At 31.2% G+C, this 18,844-nt stretch overlaps 1 protein-coding gene across 1 annotated transcript; it reads left to right on the top strand.

Moving 5' to 3' along the window:
* The first annotated feature begins 7,806 nt into the window (after window positions 1–7,806).
* LOC126682936 (probable sucrose-phosphate synthase 1) lies at window positions 7,807–15,332 on the top strand. The gene is made up of 13 exons (XM_050378717.1): window positions 7,807–8,179; window positions 8,284–8,373; window positions 9,012–9,253; window positions 9,487–9,550; window positions 9,673–10,371; window positions 11,270–11,386; window positions 11,568–11,699; window positions 11,849–12,025; window positions 12,178–12,231; window positions 12,688–12,750; window positions 12,820–13,752; window positions 13,901–14,028; window positions 14,660–15,332. The coding sequence occupies exons 1-13, from the start codon at window positions 7,997–7,999 to the stop codon at window positions 14,937–14,939; spliced, it is 3,162 nt and encodes a 1,053-aa protein (XP_050234674.1). The 5' UTR covers window positions 7,807–7,996; the 3' UTR covers window positions 14,940–15,332.
* The last annotated feature ends 3,512 nt before the right edge of the window (window positions 15,333–18,844 follow it).

The raw sequence follows: 18,844 nt of genomic DNA, 5'->3' as shown, positions 1-18,844 counted from the left end.
TAACGGGGTGAAAAACCCTAACTTTTGTTTTGGTTTTTATTTCCATCTCTATGTAGCAAAATTTTCAATTTTACCTTATTTCAGATTTTTAGTTTTCAATTGCACTCTGGAGCATTAAATTGAACTATTTTTATTTGAATAATATTCAAAACAGATCCTTCATATTTATCTAAATATTCTTTAATGTTATAAATTATACAAAAGACTCATCTTCTTCATATAAAAAAATTAATTAAATTTAAATAAATTAATTACAAATAATTTTTGTTTTATTTCTAAATTTTCGGAGAAGGAGGAGCTGCTCCTCCTTCGACAGCTCCTCGCCTGAGGAACTGAGCTCCTCGGGCGAGGAGCATATGCTACTTTTTATTTGAAAATTATACTAAATTAACTTTGTAGGCAAATCATACTAAGTCTAAAAATAAAAGATTTAAGTAGCAACTTACCCCCTCAACTTGTAAACAATGGGTAATTAACACATAAATTAACTTTGTAGGCAAATCAGTACACGAACTTGGTGATTATGGGCAATTAGCCCTGTTTTAGCAAATTAGCTTACACGTTAAGGGGGAAAATTGCCAATTGAGGGGACAATTGGCATATAAATTGAGGGGGCAAATTGTCAAAATGCGGCTAATTGTTTATAATCATCAAGTTCGTGTACTAATTTGCCCACAAAGTTAATTTATGTGTTAATTGTCCATTATTTACAAGTTTAGGGGGTATATTGTACTTAAGTCAAAGATAAAAAAAGATTTATTTTCGTTCAAAAAAGTACAATTAAGTCTTTAATTTTTAAAAACTAACTAAAAACTATAATCAAATTAAAAATAATTTAATTTTTTAACTAATTTAATTAAATCTAAATAAATTTTAAACATATATAATTAATATATGCTAGTTATGGAGAACGATTTTAATTTTGTTTGAAATGAATAAGACTTTAATTTAATATTTCAGATTACAACTGAAACACAAAAATGCGAAATAAAATAAAATTGGTGATTTTTTAATATTAGGATAAGATTGAAAAAGAGTTAAAATATCGTTTTTTTAAGGCATATGCCAATTAAAAATACATCTAATCAAAGCAATACATGTGCATATATGCTTTAACCTTTGACACGGCCAATTGTGTGTTTGTAAAGGTTTGTAAAATGTCAATTTTATTTTTCTTATCATTTTTAAAATGTCAATTTTATTCTTCTTATCATTTTGAAGATGATAGAACAAGAAGAGAAACTAAGCAAAGAGAATAAAACAACTGGCGCCTATATAATTGAAGAATCTTAATGGAGTATTATTATATTTTGAATTAGTTACTAATTAACTCACTAATGATTAAACAAATGAAAATTGAAATGCACGTGTAATCATCTGATTCAATTTGCTGGTTCAGGTGATAATAAGAAGAATAAACAAAAAGTTAGCTACTAAAGAAGAATGGCAACAGAAGCATGCAGTGATACACTTAAGCAATGCTAGAAAATAGCTTAATGGTATATAAAGAAAAAAACATTTTATCCATAATATTTATTGCATTTAAATATTATTTAAATATTTATTATTTTAAAATATTAAATAGATATCAGTTACTATTTTTTTAAGGTTACCTCCTATTAATTTATTAAAAGAATATAAATAATATCAATAAAAATAATAGTCATAAATGTAAACAAATTTTAAGACAAAATTAACTTAATAAATTTATTTATAAATTAAAATATGCTAATGTTTCTTAATTCTTGTGTTAAAGTCAAATGCAATAAATATATGAACCGGAGAGAGTAGTAGATAATAGCTTAATGTTATAAAAAACCAAAAGATAGATTTAAGTAAAAATTAAATCATTTGCACTTTAGCGTAATTTATAAATAAAATATAAATTTTAAAATTTGACAAAATAAATCAACAACTTTGATATTTTGGAAAATTAGAACACCAATTTATTTTTTATTAAAAGAAATACTAACGTGGATACAGAATATGCAGTCACGTTAGCGTTTTTAACAAACAATAATTTAGTATCTCAAGTCGATTGCCTAAAAAAAATTAAGTAAAGATTTAAAATTTATATTTACAACAACAATTCATCTTTATTTCTACGATTAATCTAAAATTTACATATAAAAATTTAGGACAATAATTTTTCGCTGTGCACTCCATAATATTATGACTCGACTATTATGTGAGTGTGAGTGTGAGTGTGAGTTTGAGTGTGAGTGTGAGTGTGAGTGCGCGGGCGCGTGTCCGGGCGCGGGCGCGTGTCCGGGCGCGGGCGCGCGGGTATGTGTGGGCGCGCGGGTGTGTATGCGTGTGTGGGCGCGCGTGCGTGCGTGCGCGTGCGTGTGTGTGCGTGCGCGTGCGCGTACGTGTGAGCGGGGGCGGGGCGGATGTGTGTGTGTGTGTAAAATAATCCGGCTCAAGTAATTATACCAAATAAAAATCGAAAGAAAGGGTTTCTGCTTTCCAATTTCAAAATCATATGCCATTATTAAAATATTCTTCTGTAATATAAGTATTTATTCTACCATTGGAATTAATAACATATTTTATTGACTATTTACATAAAAATATTTCAAATTATTGTACAATTAGTCATATTCAGTTTTTGGTTAAAAATTGAATCGATCCCTAGCTAATTGAATAGGAAATAGCTGCTGAACTGGTTATTTACTACTTCCTCCATTTTTATTTAGTTGTCCATTTATCCAAAATTATACATATTAAAATAATGGGTGTCTTGTCTTAAATTATAAAAATAAATATTAATATAACCCTCTTAATTAATAAATGACTTGTAAATTGACTCATAGGGTCATTTATTAAGAAGAGTTATATTTAAAAGATAATAGCTAAATTTATATTGAAATTCTAAATGAACAAGTAAATAAAACAAATATATTTTGCTAAATGGATAACTAAATAAAAACGAGGGAGTAATTCCTAAACACAAAGTTGTCTATTTTTACGAAATAAAATTCAACACAGAGCTGTTAATTTATATTATCGAACAAAATTAAATTAAATTAAATATACTTTAAAACATGCAGTTTATAAAAAATTTCAGACATGCTATTTTAATAAGTTCAAAATTTTCAGACTTGGTGATTTATTAAAACGTCTATCAATTCACACTTAAACATAATTTAATAAAGTAAATATAAAATATAAAAAAAAGATAATAAACCGAAATTCATCAAATATTTATAATTCATTTTACATTATTCCCTTAAAAAATTGCAATTACGTTTGCAAAACTATAAAATTATAAATATTATTAATATTAAGAATAATGAAATAGCTTAATTTTTAAATTATCAGCTACCTTAAGAAGTTGAGGATATGAAAACATATTTTCATCTTTTGAGAAATAATAGACTCTTTATACAGACATCTTCCGCTTAATTTTTTTAAATGAATTATAATATATAAATTTATTAAAACAATATATTTATAAAATATATTTTAAAATAGTTTCTTAATTGTATATTAAATTTTGTCTAAAAGAATATACAAAGAGTTTAAATGTGTACTTGAGTCATATTTTACACACTTGCAGCTCAATATCCAGATCTTTTTGTTCGGTAGTGTTGTATTTTTAACCTTTATAATTGTATATTTGATGATAAAATTATAGGTCATGTACAAATAATATTATATAAATAAATTAATATAAAAATCATATAAAATAAAATGGGTATACTCATACCGTCCCAAATGGATAATCACTATTTTAATTTTTTTCCCCAAATTATAGGCACTAGATCTTTACTTTACTAAATAATTTTCAAATATACCCTCATTAATTATATAGGAAATATCTTAAAAAAACAACAAAAGTCACAAAAATAAAATAAAATTGTCACTATATTATATGAAGGCAAGTATGATATTTCTTCATATATTAACTCATTTTAAGTATATCAATTTGGGACGTAGAGAGTGTATGTATATAAAAAATATATGCGGTTAAGATTGTTTTTTTTTTCTAAAGCACTTTCTATTCTCTTACTTGCACACCTAACTGTTGCTTTTTTCTTGATTTCACACATGAAAAGATATTTTCTCATCTTTCGAGTTAGATAAACTAGCTGGATGACCATTTACCTTCATTTCTTATAAATCCTTTGATAATTTCTCGAAATGTTCATATACATACTCATATATGTTCTCATTTTATGGTGCAAGTGTCAATATTTCCTGAAAATTATGACTCAATAATATATATTATTTTCTTATCGCTTTTTGCAGACTATTTTCATTTTCCAACTCCAATACCATAGCTGCCCTTAATCATTTTAATTTTTACATATCGTGTCTACCTTTTCAAGATATATTTTATCAAGTCATAAGATTTTAACAGAAGTAAACAAAATTGTTCTTGCGGGTATTAAATTTGTGAGGTTACTAAACTATATAAAAAATTTTAAATGGGTACTGATTTTTTTGTTTGTTACAAAATGGGAACAAAACTGAAGGAAATGTTACAAGATGGGTACTAAATTTAGCGAAACGTTACGAAATGGGTGCTCTCAGCCATGTGTGTTCTCACTGATTGAATATAAAAACAAATAATGTCAGTAAAAAGTGGCTTAAAATATAAATTTCATAATTTTTTATTAAATTTAGTATCTATTTTCTAATAAAAAAAGTTAAATATCCATTTTGAAACTTTTGCATAGTTCAATATCCTCCCAAATTTAATATTTCTGTGTTTGCATATCCATCAAGACTGACAATATAATTAACAATCCCTATAAAAAAACTAGGAGGCTGTACGAAATTCCTGTTGACTAGGCAGCAATAAAACATTTTTCTTTGGAAAAAAAATGAACTGGTGGAACATCATTATAAATTGCAATATATTTGAATACAGTCAACTCTCTAATAATTAATATATATGGTGGATCAAAATTTTATTAATTATTAAAATTATTAATTTATTGAATTTGTATATAAAAGATTTAAATTATTTTTTTAATTATTTTAATTTACAATTTACATATTTATATCATATTACAAATACATCAACTAAAACACTTCACAATTACTCTAAAAATATTATTTCTATTTTCAGTCCAAAAAAATAATTTATATTTAGTTTTAAAAAATATTAATTTAACATCTAACAAAAAAACATCATCAAGATACAATATTCACAGAATAAAATAACTTAATTTATAGCTAATAATCACCTATGGCATCCAATCTAGGCATTCCAACCACCAAACCCACTGAACTAATTTTTGGCCTGTAAATCCCCTAAATTTTACTTAATGATCGACTAAAGCCTTTTATCCTAAAACCGCCCCAAAAACTGCCTTAGCCCTTTATTTTCTCAAAAATGCCCAAAATACCCCTAAAGTCAATAAAAAAAACTAAACCAACCCATTCTAACCAAATCTAAAATCACATACCCAACCAAATCAAACATAATCCATCCATCTAATCAGTCATACCTAAATCACCAATCCACCTAATTAAATCAGACCACTCAACCAGAAACCTCCACCCGCCGCCGCCAGTTTTCTCCGGCCACCGCCCATTGTCGGGAAAAAATTTATCCAAATAATAAATATATATCTTTCAATTTTAAAATATTAAATAAATAATTTTTTTTCATTTAAATAAATTTTTTTTTTAAATTAATCCGGTGAACAGACCCTCCGTGGTGGGTCTTTTCACCGGAGAGCAGACCCACCTACAACGAGCAGACCCACTACGGTGGGTCTGTTCACCAGATTAATTTTTAATATTAAAAAATAATTATTTATTTAATTAATTTTTGAATGGATTTAGGTGTGATTAGATTATGTTTGATTTGGTTGGATTATATTTAGTTTAGGTGGGTTGGTGATTTTAGGTTTGGTTAGATTGAGTAGGTTTGCTTTGTTTGTTATTTCTTATAGATTTTAGGGATATTTTGTTCATTTTATAGCAAAATAAATTTAATCGATCATTAAGTAAAATTTAAAGGGTTTAGCGGACCGAAAATTAGTTCAGCGGTTTGGTGGTTGGAGTGCTTAATTTGAAGTGATATCGATAATTATTAGCCTAATTTATATGTAGTATATAACAAATAAGTGTTGGATAAAATTATTTTTATTTTGTCTAACATATAAATTAATTTATTTCGTATATATATATATATATATATATATATATATATATATATATATATATATATATATTTTAAAAATATCTCTCTAATAATTAATATTTATATGAAATGTATTTTAATTTTTTATAAATTATTAAATAATAAAATTATTAATTATTCGATATAGAACGAAGTTAATTCTTTAATTTATTTATTAATTATTAGAATTATTAATTTATTAAATATTAAATATTAAATTGATTTATATGGAATCGGGCAGGTGGCCCTTGTATAACTGGTGACCAATTATAGATGGTTAGTAATATATGGAAGCATATGCTAGAAGAATGATTCCATTTGTAAATTGCAATCATGATTTATTTATCCAATAATAATCATATGCCCACTAAAGTATTTAAATTTTCTAAAACTCTTGTTGCCTAGGGAGGGCAATGGGGTAGAGCGGGAACGGAAATGTCATCCCATCTCCATTTCCGTTTCTATAAAATTCTCATCCTCGTCCCTATTTAATTAACGGGATGAATAAATTTCTATATCCATAAATTTTTTTAAAACTATAAAAATTATGAGTTTTGTTTAACTTTTAAAAAATGAATTTTTTTTCATTTTAAATTATAAATTTAAAATATTCTAATAATATTTTACGTCATTAAAAAGGTTTCCTACAACTTGAAAACCCCTAGTATTTTTAATTATAAAAAATACTAGGGGATATATTTTTAACTGAAAATATAGATATATTTTTAACTGAAAATATAGGAATATATTTTTAATTGAAATATTCTAATAATGTATTTTTATTTAAAATATAGGAATATATTTTTAACTGAAAATAGCTAAAATTAAATACTTAATTCATGTGTTGTACCGTTTTACCGTTTTAGACATAACATTTCATAATTCATACTAAAAAGAAAATAGAACTGAAATACATTATGTATAATAACTTCTTAGAACATAATTCTAATAATTAGATAAACAAAAAAATCATTTCGATTTTTTTTCTCAAAATTAATATAAATAATTTGATATTTTTACTTGATTAGCATTAGCTAATATTGTAGCTACAAATTAATATATTTATCCACATATACAAATCATTCTATATTGTAGAAATTTTAGACAAATTTCTTATTTTATGTATTTTAATCTGTTAACATTTAATACCTTTTTTTGATGAATATTTAATAATTAATTTAATCATATAATAATATATCTTTTGTATCAATGATCGATTTAATATAATCGATGATCGATTATTCGATCCTAGGATTTTGATATCCTTTATACTAAAATTACTTAATTAGCATTAGCTATATTTAGCTACAAATTAATATATATAGCCACATGTACAAATTATTTTATATTTTAGTAATCTTATACAATGCATACGTTTTATATTATAATTCGTCAACATTTAATAATTTAATTAATCAGATAATAATAAATTTTTTCAACCGATGATCGGTCTAATATTAACCGATGATCGATCGATGATTCGATCCGAGGATTTTAATATAAATAAATCCCTTTTTAAAAAATTTAATTAAATTCCAAAATTGGAAAAGTGCAAAAAAACAACTTTTACCACCAATTTTCACAGTAATATTTTATTTTATTTTAGAAAAGCAAGAAAGCTCCTATGTAACGCAAACACAGAGACAAAAAAGACTGAACTGTAATATAGTAATGTGTTAAAACACTAAACACTGGCTTATTTGTAGCCTCCAATCTCTCTCTTAAAATCTATAAAATCTCAAATCTTTTTACTGAAAAACAAAGAAAACACAAACACTGAGACAATAATTCTTTTGTTTTGAATCTTTCTCTCTTTCAAAAGAGGGAGAGAGAGCTCAAGAAAATCAATCAAAAATGGCAGGCAATGATTGGATAAACAGCTATTTAGAAGCAATTCTTGATGTGGGTCCTGGCTTAGATGATGCTAAATCATCTCTGTTACTCAGAGAACGAGGAAGATTCAGTCCAACTCGTTATTTTGTTGAGCAAGTTATTACTGGATTTGATGAAACTGATCTTCATCGTTCATGGGCCCGAGTATGTTTTTTGTTTTCTTTAAGTTTTTGTGTTGAATGGTTTTTTTTTTATGTGGTTTGCTTGTGAAAAGATTGAATTTTTATTGGTATGTGACTCAATTGTAGGCTCAGGCTACTAAGAGTCCTCAAGAGAGGAATACAAGGTTGGAGAATATGTGTTGGAGGATTTGGAACTTAGCTCGTCAGAAGAAACAGGTTTTCTTTATGTTTTTCCATTGAATAATAATTTGAGTTGGAAGCAGTTTATCTTGTGTTTAAATCAGTGATCATAGCTTGTTTGAAGCATAAGTGATGTGTTTGTTTTAATTTTTATACTTGTTACTGATTTTTTTTTAAAAAAATGGATTAAGCTGAATCATTAGTTGATCTTTCAAGTTAGTGTTTTGCACTTGGGTTTGATTGATAAGTATTTTTTTTAAGATTGCTATGGTGTCCTTTGTGTATACTTTTCTTGTGAAAGTCTGTTGATGGTTGTTTTATAAACTTTCAATAATGAAGAGAGAATATTTTTTTTTGTGATACAGTGATTCGTAAAAAAGCTTTTGTTTGATATTTGTAACAACTAGAAGATGGACTGACGTTTGCTTTGTGCGTGTTTCATATTGGGCATGGAAAATGTTTAACTTAAAACTATTTAGTTTTCAGATACTATGTTGGCTTTCCTTTTCCTTTCAGATTTCTGTTTTTTATTTTCTATTTTCGTGATTTGAACTATCTAAATCCCAGTGTAATCGGAGATGATATCATTTTGTGATCATAGGTTCTCTGTTCTTAGTTGGATTACGGATAATTGACAAACTACTAAGTACTAACTTTGCTCCATATTTTTGCAGCTTGAGGGAGAGCTTGCCCAGAGGAATGCTAAGCGTCGGCTTGAACTAGAAAGAGGTCGCAGAGAAGCAACAGCTGATATGTCTGAAGATCTATCAGAGGGAGAAAAAGGAGATACAGTCAGCGAGATGTCAGCTCATGGTGATAGTCATAGAGGCAGACTGCCCAGAATCAGTTCAGTAGATGCGATGGAGGCATGGGCCAGTCAGCAAAAGGGCAAAAAATTATACATTGTCTTAATAAGGTATGAACTAAACTCAGTTCCTTGGCATTTAATGTTTCCGTATTCAGTATGATTTAGTTAGTAAGACTGTTAATTGTTTAATGAGTGTGATTTAAGCTCATGATCGTTATTTCAACATCAGTTCAACAGCTTCTGAAAGAAAATTCAAATTAAAATATTCCTGACTATTTATCTAGCATGTAAAGAGTAAGTTGATCCTTTATTCTTGTTTTTAACTGGTCGTATACATGCAGCCTTCATGGTCTAATACGGGGTGAAAATATGGAGCTTGGGCGTGATTCAGATACGGGTGGTCAGGTGATTTTTTTTACAATAGAATCTATCAATTTACTTTGTTTCATAATGATCTTGCTTCCGATTTCTGGTCATCCAGTCCTGTTACCCGGTGGCCAACGATTTCGGGATTTTTTTCCTTTTAGGTTAAGTATGTTGTGGAACTTGCGAGGGCTCTGGCCTCAATGCCAGGAGTCTACCGTGTTGATTTGTTAACTAGACAAGTATCATCTCCAGATGTAGATTGGAGTTATGGTGAGCCGACAGAGATGCTGACTCTTAGAAGCTCAGATGATTCTGAGGATGAAATGGGAGAAAGCAGCGGTGCCTATATTGTTCGTGTACCCTTCGGACCAAAGGATAAATATGTTCCTAAGGAACTATTGTGGCCTCACATTCCTGAATTTGTTGATGGTGCACTTAAGCACATCATTCAGATGTCTAAAGTTCTGGGGGAGCAAATTGGTGGTGGGAAGCCAATCTGGCCTGCAGCCATCCATGGGCATTATGCCGATGCAGGCGATTCTGCTGCTCTTTTATCTGGTGCCTTAAATGTGCCAATGCTTTTCACTGGTCATTCACTTGGCCGAGATAAGTTAGAACAGCTACTTAAACAAGGCCGGTCATCACGGGATGAGATAAATGTGACATATAAAATTATGCGTCGTATAGAGGCTGAGGAGTTTTCTATAGATTCTTCTGAGATAATCATAACCAGTACTAAACAAGAGATTGATGAGCAGTGGCGCTTGTATGATGGTTTTGATCCAATACTGGAGCGCAAATTGCGAGTGAGAATCAAACGCAATGTTAGCTGTTATGGCAGGTTCATGCCTCGCATGGCTGTAAGTAATCAGATGACTATTCTTTTTTCATTTTTAATAAAAAATATAATATTCATTAAGAAGACTTGAATTGCTTTCTTGATGGAAAATAAAGTTGTCAGAACTCAGAACCTGAATAACCCTGTCTTGCAATATAGTATGAAACGTGTGCGCTATTAGTAATTTTTAACTGTTATGCAAAATGATTTGTGCTGTCTTCACCTTTCTGGGACTGGGATATCTGGAATTTTGGACCTTTAATTTGCTGGCCATTGATATTACGGCTAAACCATTAGGAGTCGGAGAAGGAGATCATGGATGGTAAATCTGTTTTATCCTTCTTCTTTCACAATGTAGTCTTCTGGGGCTGTGAATCAACGCCAAATATACATTTAACAAAAAAACTCCCATTGGAACTCATTCTTCAGAATTGTGTTTTGCGTATTTATTGTTTTTTTCTTTCAACTCATGGAAGTCATATATGTTTATTAAAGGGAAAGTTGCTTTGCAATCTGTAGATAGTCGCCGTTACTGTGTTAAGAGACTGATGAAAGATTAACTCAATGAGTGAATGTCGTTTCTTCCATCTGATAGAAACTGTAGCAAAGGGGATTTCATGCTGTTAGGATCAAAATTATGAGGAATATATGTGACAAATGAGAAGTCTAGATCCATCCCCTCCTCTCTTATATGCATGAGCATGTGTGTGTTTTTACGTGCTTTGTATTACAAGTTGACATTTAGGGAACTGTATGCCAAATCAAATTAATTCAGCACTTGGTTTCTATATTTCTTTCACCTCCGTCCTTAGATTACTTGTTGAGCTCATACATCTTTCATCATGTTCTTGTGTGGATCTGTGGTTGATAATGCCCTGCTATTTGGTGGAATCTTATTAACAGTTTGTTGTTCTTTGCAGATAATTCCTCCCGGAATGGAGTTTCATCACATTGTTCCCCATGAAGGAGATATGGATGGTGAAACAGAAGGAAATGACGATCATCCTACTTCTCCTGATCCACCAATCTGGACCGAGGTTCTCATTTTCTGTTTTCATGTTACTTTGTTCAACCTAGACAGATAGCCCTTACATTAAGTTTCAGTTCTCTGTTTGATAGGATCAGTAATGCTTTGAGTGCTTAAAGCCAGAAAAAATTGTTCCCAAATTCGATGCGGTTGTTATATTGATGCTAATTCAGTTTCATTTTATTCTGCAGATAATGCGATTCTTCACAAATCCTCGTAAGCCTTTGATACTTGCCCTTGCTAGGCCAGATCCTAAAAAGAACATCACGACTTTGGTTAAAGCATTTGGAGAATGTCGCCCATTGAGAGAGCTTGCAAACCTTGTACGTTTAGTCACTTATTGAGACTTGATTGGTGGATTCATAATCTTAAAAATGATCAGATTAATTTATGTTGTTGTTCAAGTTAGCTTATCGTTTGATTTTCTCTCTCTACCTCCTCCTTCCGTATCTCTCTGGTGTTTATTTTCCAGACACTAATCATGGGTAACCGAGACGGAATTGATGAAATGTCAAGTACAAGTGCTTCTGTTCTTCTTTCAGTTCTTAAGCTTATTGACAAATATGATCTGTATGGGCAAGTTGCTTACCCTAAACACCACAAGCAATCTGATGTCCCTGACATATATCGTCTAGCCGCAAAGACAAAGGTGTATTTTTCCTGTCAAATTAAACTACATTCCATTTTCTTTGTCGCTTCTTATAGCATTTATCATGTGAACGTACTTGTCTCTTAAAATACAGCAAGTGCTAGTTGACAACTTTATAGCTAGATATCTTATTGTCATTCCAATTTATGCAGGGTGTTTTCATCAATCCAGCTTTCATCGAGCCTTTTGGGCTAACTTTAATTGAGGTTCTGTTATTAACTCTGTCCTTTTTTCTTAGTTTCTTTCTCATTCAATAATAGATCATGTTGATACAGATTATGATGCCTGCATACTGACGCCAAATCCTTGTTTGAATCCAAAGAAAGAATTAGAAATGTTTAAATAAATAATGACTCTTATGTCTCTAAAGGTTCTGAATGATAAAATTCAATTTTCCTCCCTCTTTGTATCAATTTTGCAAGATTAATAAGTTTGGTAAGGGAAAGCCATTAGCTGAAGGTATATAGACGGTTCACTAGCGCAGCCCTTAGATAGTATGGAGTTTAAAGAGCTGAAAATACCCCATAAATAAGCTATTATTCTCTCTTTCAGGATAATTGGTCTTAATTTTTTTTTCTTTCTAATAGCTGTTAGTCATGATAATTTTGGAAATTGCCTTGGCCTCTTTGCTCTTTTGACCCACTGATAACTCTTTTGAGCAGGCAGCAGCTTATGGCTTGCCCATGGTTGCCACAAAAAATGGAGGCCCAGTCGACATACACCGGGTATGCGCACTCATTAATATATCAATTTTTTGTGGTTTCTTCTATTATTTATTGGAGATATTCTTGCAGGTACTGGACAATGGTCTTCTTGTTGATCCTCATGATCAACAATCTATTGCTGATGCTCTTCTAAAGCTTGTTGCTGACAAGCAGCTTTGGGCAAAATGTCGACAGAATGGGTTGAAGAATATTCACCTGTTCTCGTGGCCCGAGCATTGCAAGAGTTATCTGTCACGGATAGCTGGTTGCAAACCTAGGTATCCGCAGTGGGAGAAAAATAATGATGGCGGTGATACTTCAGATGCTGATTCACCTAATGATTCCTTGAGAGACATACATGATATTTCTTTGAACTTGAAGTTCTCAATGGATGGCGAAAAAATGGGAGCTAGTGGAAATTTTATCTCTCTAGAATCAGAAGGAGATGCTGGTGATAGAAAGAGTAAAATAGAGAATGCTGTTATGGCATGGTCAAAGGGTGTTTCGAAGACTTTGCAGAAGTCCGGGTCCACAGAAAAAGGAGATTCTGGCAAGTTTCCGGCATTGAGGAGGAGGAAACAAATCTTTGTTATTGCAGTAGATTTCGACAACATCTCTGTACTTCTGAATTCGACAAGAAAAATTTTCGAGGCTGTTGAAAGAGAGAGGACTGAAGGCTCGATAGGTTTCATTTTGTCAACGTCTTTGACCATTTCCGAGATTCAATCATTTCTTGTCTCGGGGGGCTTTAGTCCTAGTGATTTTGATGCATTTATATGCAACAGTGGTAGTGAACTCTATTACTCGAATCACAATTCCGAGGATGATCCCTTTGTAGTCGACTTCTATTATCACTCACATATTGAGTACCGATGGGGTGGAGAAGGGCTAAGGAAGACTCTGGTTCGCTGGGCAACTTCGGTTTCTGATAAAAAGGATGAGAGTAAAGAACGTATTGTTGCGGCAGCTGAACAACTTTCAACTAACTATTGTTATGCTTTCCGAGTGCAAAAGCCAGAATTCGTAATTTTTCTCTCTTTTGCTTTACTTTCAATTTGCGAGGACTTTCTGTTTGTTCTTCTCATACTGAGGTTGAAGCTATTTGTTTGGACACAACTTTAGTTGCCTCCTGATTATAACCACGTGTAAAATATCTGTTTGTCTTTTGCAGGTGCCTCCAGTTAAGGAACTCCGGAAGTTGCTGAGGATTCAGGCTCTTCGAAGTCATGTTATTTATTGTCAAAATGGGACGAGAATAAATGTAATTCCAGTATTGGCTTCTCGTTCGCAAGCCCTCAGGTAATGCTATTTTAACTTCATAAAGCTGCATCGACTTTCAGCTACCTAGGTGATTGGCCCAAAGCAGTTGTAGCTTGACTTTCAAATTTTAAACTTTAAGACACTCCTACAGTCCTACTATGTTGCGCCAAAACAGAAATGTTGAAACGGGAAATGGAAAAATGATATTTTTTATAAGAATATGTTGTAAACATAAAGTTTCGGAATTTCTGAAGTGTTTATGGAAACGAAATAAAACGCCGAAACGATGGGCTCGGATAAGTTTCCATGCAACATATACAGTGGCGGAACCAGGATTCCAACTTAGGAGGGTCGAAATTTTTATGTTCGGCTATTTAGAAAAATCAAACGGCTGTAAACAAGGTGCAAATCTGTTAATTTGTAGTTCTAGGGGGCGGCTAAACCGCCTCTACAAGGAAAAAACCGCCCCTAACACATGTAGGGGCGGTTTCTAGGGACGGTTATAACCGCCCCTACTAAAAAATTCCAAACAATAATTTTCTTTTTAATTTTTTTTCCGGCGAGGAGGGTCGGCCAACCCTCCTCGACCCTCCCTAGTTCCGACCCTGAACATATACCCTTGTCCACTTGCTAATTTACAAATTTCTACAACTTCATACACGCGTTTCAGGTATCTATATGTTCGGTGGGGTATGGACTTGGCAAATATGGTGGTTTTTGTAGGAGAATGCGGGGATACTGATTACGAAGGATTACTAGGCGGGATACACAAGAGCATAATAATGAAGGGAGTCTGTAGTGGCGCAAGTACCCAACTCCACGCCAACAGAAACTACCCTCTATCGGACGTCATACCGATGGACAACCCGAATGTTGTTCAGACAGCTGAAGAATGTACTGGTGCGGATATCCGAGGTTCTTTGGAGCAACTAGGATGTCTCAAGGGCTAGATGACCTCAATTCTCGCCTATCATCACTCCAATTATCTAGTTAGGTTACTCTCATCATAAGGAGTCTTATGCGGTTGCATTCGCTGAAGCCGCGGCTCGTTGGTTTTGGATCCTTAGAAAACCTGGTTGTGGGGATTTCTTCTGGAACCTGGTGAACACCTATGGTTTATGTTTATTCCCTTGTAGAGTCAATCCTTTCTTGCTCTTACTGGCCTATGAGTGTTTCTAGTTGAAACACCTATTGGCTTGTGAGTTTAAAAATAACACAGATGCTCATGTCCTATTTGTATGGCTATTGTACACAGTTTCACCTAATTACAGCATTGTAATAATCAGACAAATGACGGGGAGACATAAATACCCCTGCAATATTTACCATCTTCCTGGAGCTGATGATACGGTTGTTGTATAATGTACCGAACCATTGCAAATTGAAATTTATTTATTACAATTATTAAAAAAATTGGTTCGATTTAGTTTTTAAATTTGATAAATTGAACTATATATATAATATATTTCTAGAAAAACAATAATAATTGAATTGGTTAATGTACTTTCCTACTTGGATTTTATTTATAATTTCTTCAGAAATTGAACAATTTTTCCCATATTAATTGGTATTAATGGAGCAAATGGGCAAGCTGGAAATGAGTGGGTAGTTACGTTGACTTGCATTTGCCAACCTTGGCCAAATGATAGGAAACTGACATTAGAAAGTTGGCTGGACTACACAATGTTCATATAGAATTTAGGCTGCCTTTGAGAGCCAAAATTTCATTCAATTCTAACACTTAACTAACAACACCACATTTATCAATTCCTTCCATTTTTTTTTCCTCCAAAAAATAGATGCTTTGCATCTATACCTTTGTCTGTGAGGTTGGGCTGATGTGACCAAATTGTCTTTTCTGTTTAAAAATGTTAATTGTCAAATAAATAATAACTTTTAACGTATTTTAAAATTCATTATAAAACATAAATATTCAATTTTAATAAATTTAATGTGTTTTCCAGCTCCTGCTGCTGTTGCAAATTCTAAGGGTTATTCAGGTGGAGTTCTTTGAAATGACAATTTTCATGTTAGCCTAGCTTTTCTTAAGGGCGGAATTAAGATTTCGTTTCAGTTCGAGCTATTTAATTTACTTTAATTTTTCAGCAGTCCAAGTTTAATCTCTCTTTAATAATGATTTCACTATAAATCTTAAAAGTTTCCAAATAACATTCCGAAATAGAGCATATCCAAGTACTTTGGTGGTTCTGCCCGGCAGAGGCGGAACTAGGGTGGGAGGTCGGGCGACGATTCCAAAATGATAGGGATCAACGAGTATCAAATAATTATTTTGACAAGGAACATATCATTTTTTTTAAGAAAAATTGAGCCAAACAATGTTTGATATAAAAATGTCAAATAACATATATTGTTCGGTCTAAAACATTATGCCCGCCTAGTTTAAAAAGTTAAAAACAAATCAATCAATATATCGTTCGTCTAAAAAATAGCTGAACTACGTATTGTTTGATAAAAAAAATTCAGCCCACATCAATAGAATTTCCGGTTCCGCTACTAAACCCCTAGCTTTTGCAATAGAAAGCTGATATTTCTATTATTGGTGACTTGTTTAGCTTTCTTTATTTCTTATACATAAAGATTTGATCCTAGTAGAGTTATTTATTATATTGTTAATGCATACCATGATGTTTAAAGATTGAGTAGACCGTCAATTATTAATAGACTATAACAAGGCTTAATTAGAGTTTAACAAGTCACCATTAATTACAAGAAATGTATAATTGTTTTGGTTAAGCTATAGAGTGCCTTAAAAGATTATGAATTATTATTAATCACTGAATAAATAATCAAATTCCACAGGTCGGCCACCAATATTTTTCTGGCTTGGATATGGGTCGCCTAAAATGAGCAAATGACAGGAATAATAGGCAAATTCATATTCTATTATAATTGCTTTTCTATCCAAAAAGTTGGGGCATTATATATGCATACATTAAATACCATTTCCCATTCAAAGTCAAAATTTGAAGTATGGGTGAGGAGTATAACACATGAAATGGAATTTATTGCTATAGCAAGTGATTATCGGAAAAAAGGCGATATCACCGGAAAAACCAAAGAGAACGGGGTATTGGTGGTGGGCCAAAAGGCACGCCTCTGCCCCACCCCTATCTTTGTCCCTAGTTACGGTGATATGTTTCAAATTGGAGTCTAATTATTATTTTTCTACATGAAAAATAATTTTTTTAATTCAACAATTTAGTATATGGTGTAAAGATTAAAAATAATAATCTTCTTCACCATGATATGAGAAAATGAATTTCTTCACACCATAAATAATAATGAGAAAATCATTATGAGATTTTATTAGTGTTATATATGAGTTGTTAATGGTTATATGCCAAATGGAAGAAAGTTTTTGAAGATACTAACTTTTTTTATGAATACTTATCAAATAATTATTGGAGCTATTTGGCGGAAATTGGCTCAAGCCTTTGCTATAAAACTTTCCTTTTCATTTGATAAGATTTTAAGGAAGTTAACAAGCAAAGTAGTACTATAGGTCTTATATAAGATAAAGCTATATGTCATCATCCTTACTTAAATGAGTAGATGTGACTCTTTGTTTTTATTCTTAAATCATAAAAACTACTATAATTTTATTTATTCAATAGGTTAGAATTTTCCATTATAATGCAAATTAATTTGTATCATTTGTAACCATCTAGTTCAAATTAGTTATGCATTGAATTCAAATAGATAATAAATCAATTGTATTGCCAATCATACACTTTATACAAATATAGATATATATCACTAATCACAAAGCATTTATGGATTAAGTTGGGAAAGTTTGAATTTTTTTTGTTAGTTTAACAATTAGCTATAGACCCACACTACCCTTAATTAGCATAAACACCTAAAAGATATGAATGATGAAGAGTTAGGCCACTAGCAAGTATAGCAAGTGATAATAATGTAGCATTTCTCACAAGTTATGAGTAGGGTGAGCAAAATATGAACAGACCAAACCCATGACTTTTGGTCGGTTTGGTTATAATATATGAGTTATGTTGGTTAATTAGGTTTTGGGGAGTTAAATGTTTTGATTTTTGGTGAGATTTGAGATTTAAATTATTCAAATTAACCGAATTGGCCGAATAAACTGAATATTTGATTTTTTTTACTAATTGATCCTTATCTTTTGGATTTAACTAAACCGACCAAATTACCAACTTATTCGGCTCTGTTTTAAAAAATTTATTTTATTTTTCTATCGGTTCAATTTTTAGTATTTGATCAACCAGTTAGTTTGATTTTAGGGATTTTGGTTCGGTTTTAACCAAACCGACCTAATGCTTATGGCATTAGTTATACTAATTAAATTATTAAAATGTTAATAATGTCCATATAAGTTGTTCTACAATAAAAGTAAAAAAAAGAAATTTACATATAATTAATTAATTGGCTAGCTAGTTAGCTAGAGTATTAAATAATAATGAAGGCATCCCATCTAGATAGGGCAAGAGTGACGGCCAACATTTGTGCACATGTATACTTTGATTTAAAGTTTTACAACTTTATAGGTCAAAACATCTGAGTTGTCAGGGATAACGTATCGTATTTCGGTTCGAACCGAACCGAACTAAACTGAACTAGAACTTTTTATATTTCAAATTGGATATCATAGAATGTAAAAATTCTCAAATCAAACTAAAGTATTCATATGATCAATTCAATTTAATTATTTCGGTTCAGTTACACTGAAACTTTTTATATCTAAAATTAAAACCGAATCAGACTAAAAAAAATTAGTTTTTTCAAAAATCAAACCAATTCGAATCGATTTTTTTTATTTGATTCGGTTTCGCACACCCTAGCCAGAAGGAAATAG

This window comes from Mercurialis annua, linkage group LG1-X (genome assembly GCF_937616625.2).
Source record: "Mercurialis annua linkage group LG1-X, ddMerAnnu1.2, whole genome shotgun sequence".
Lineage (NCBI taxonomy): Eukaryota > Viridiplantae > Streptophyta > Magnoliopsida > Malpighiales > Euphorbiaceae > Mercurialis > Mercurialis annua.
The sequence above is the reverse complement of the archived record's forward strand: the minus strand, read 5'-3'. Positions and strand labels throughout refer to the sequence as shown.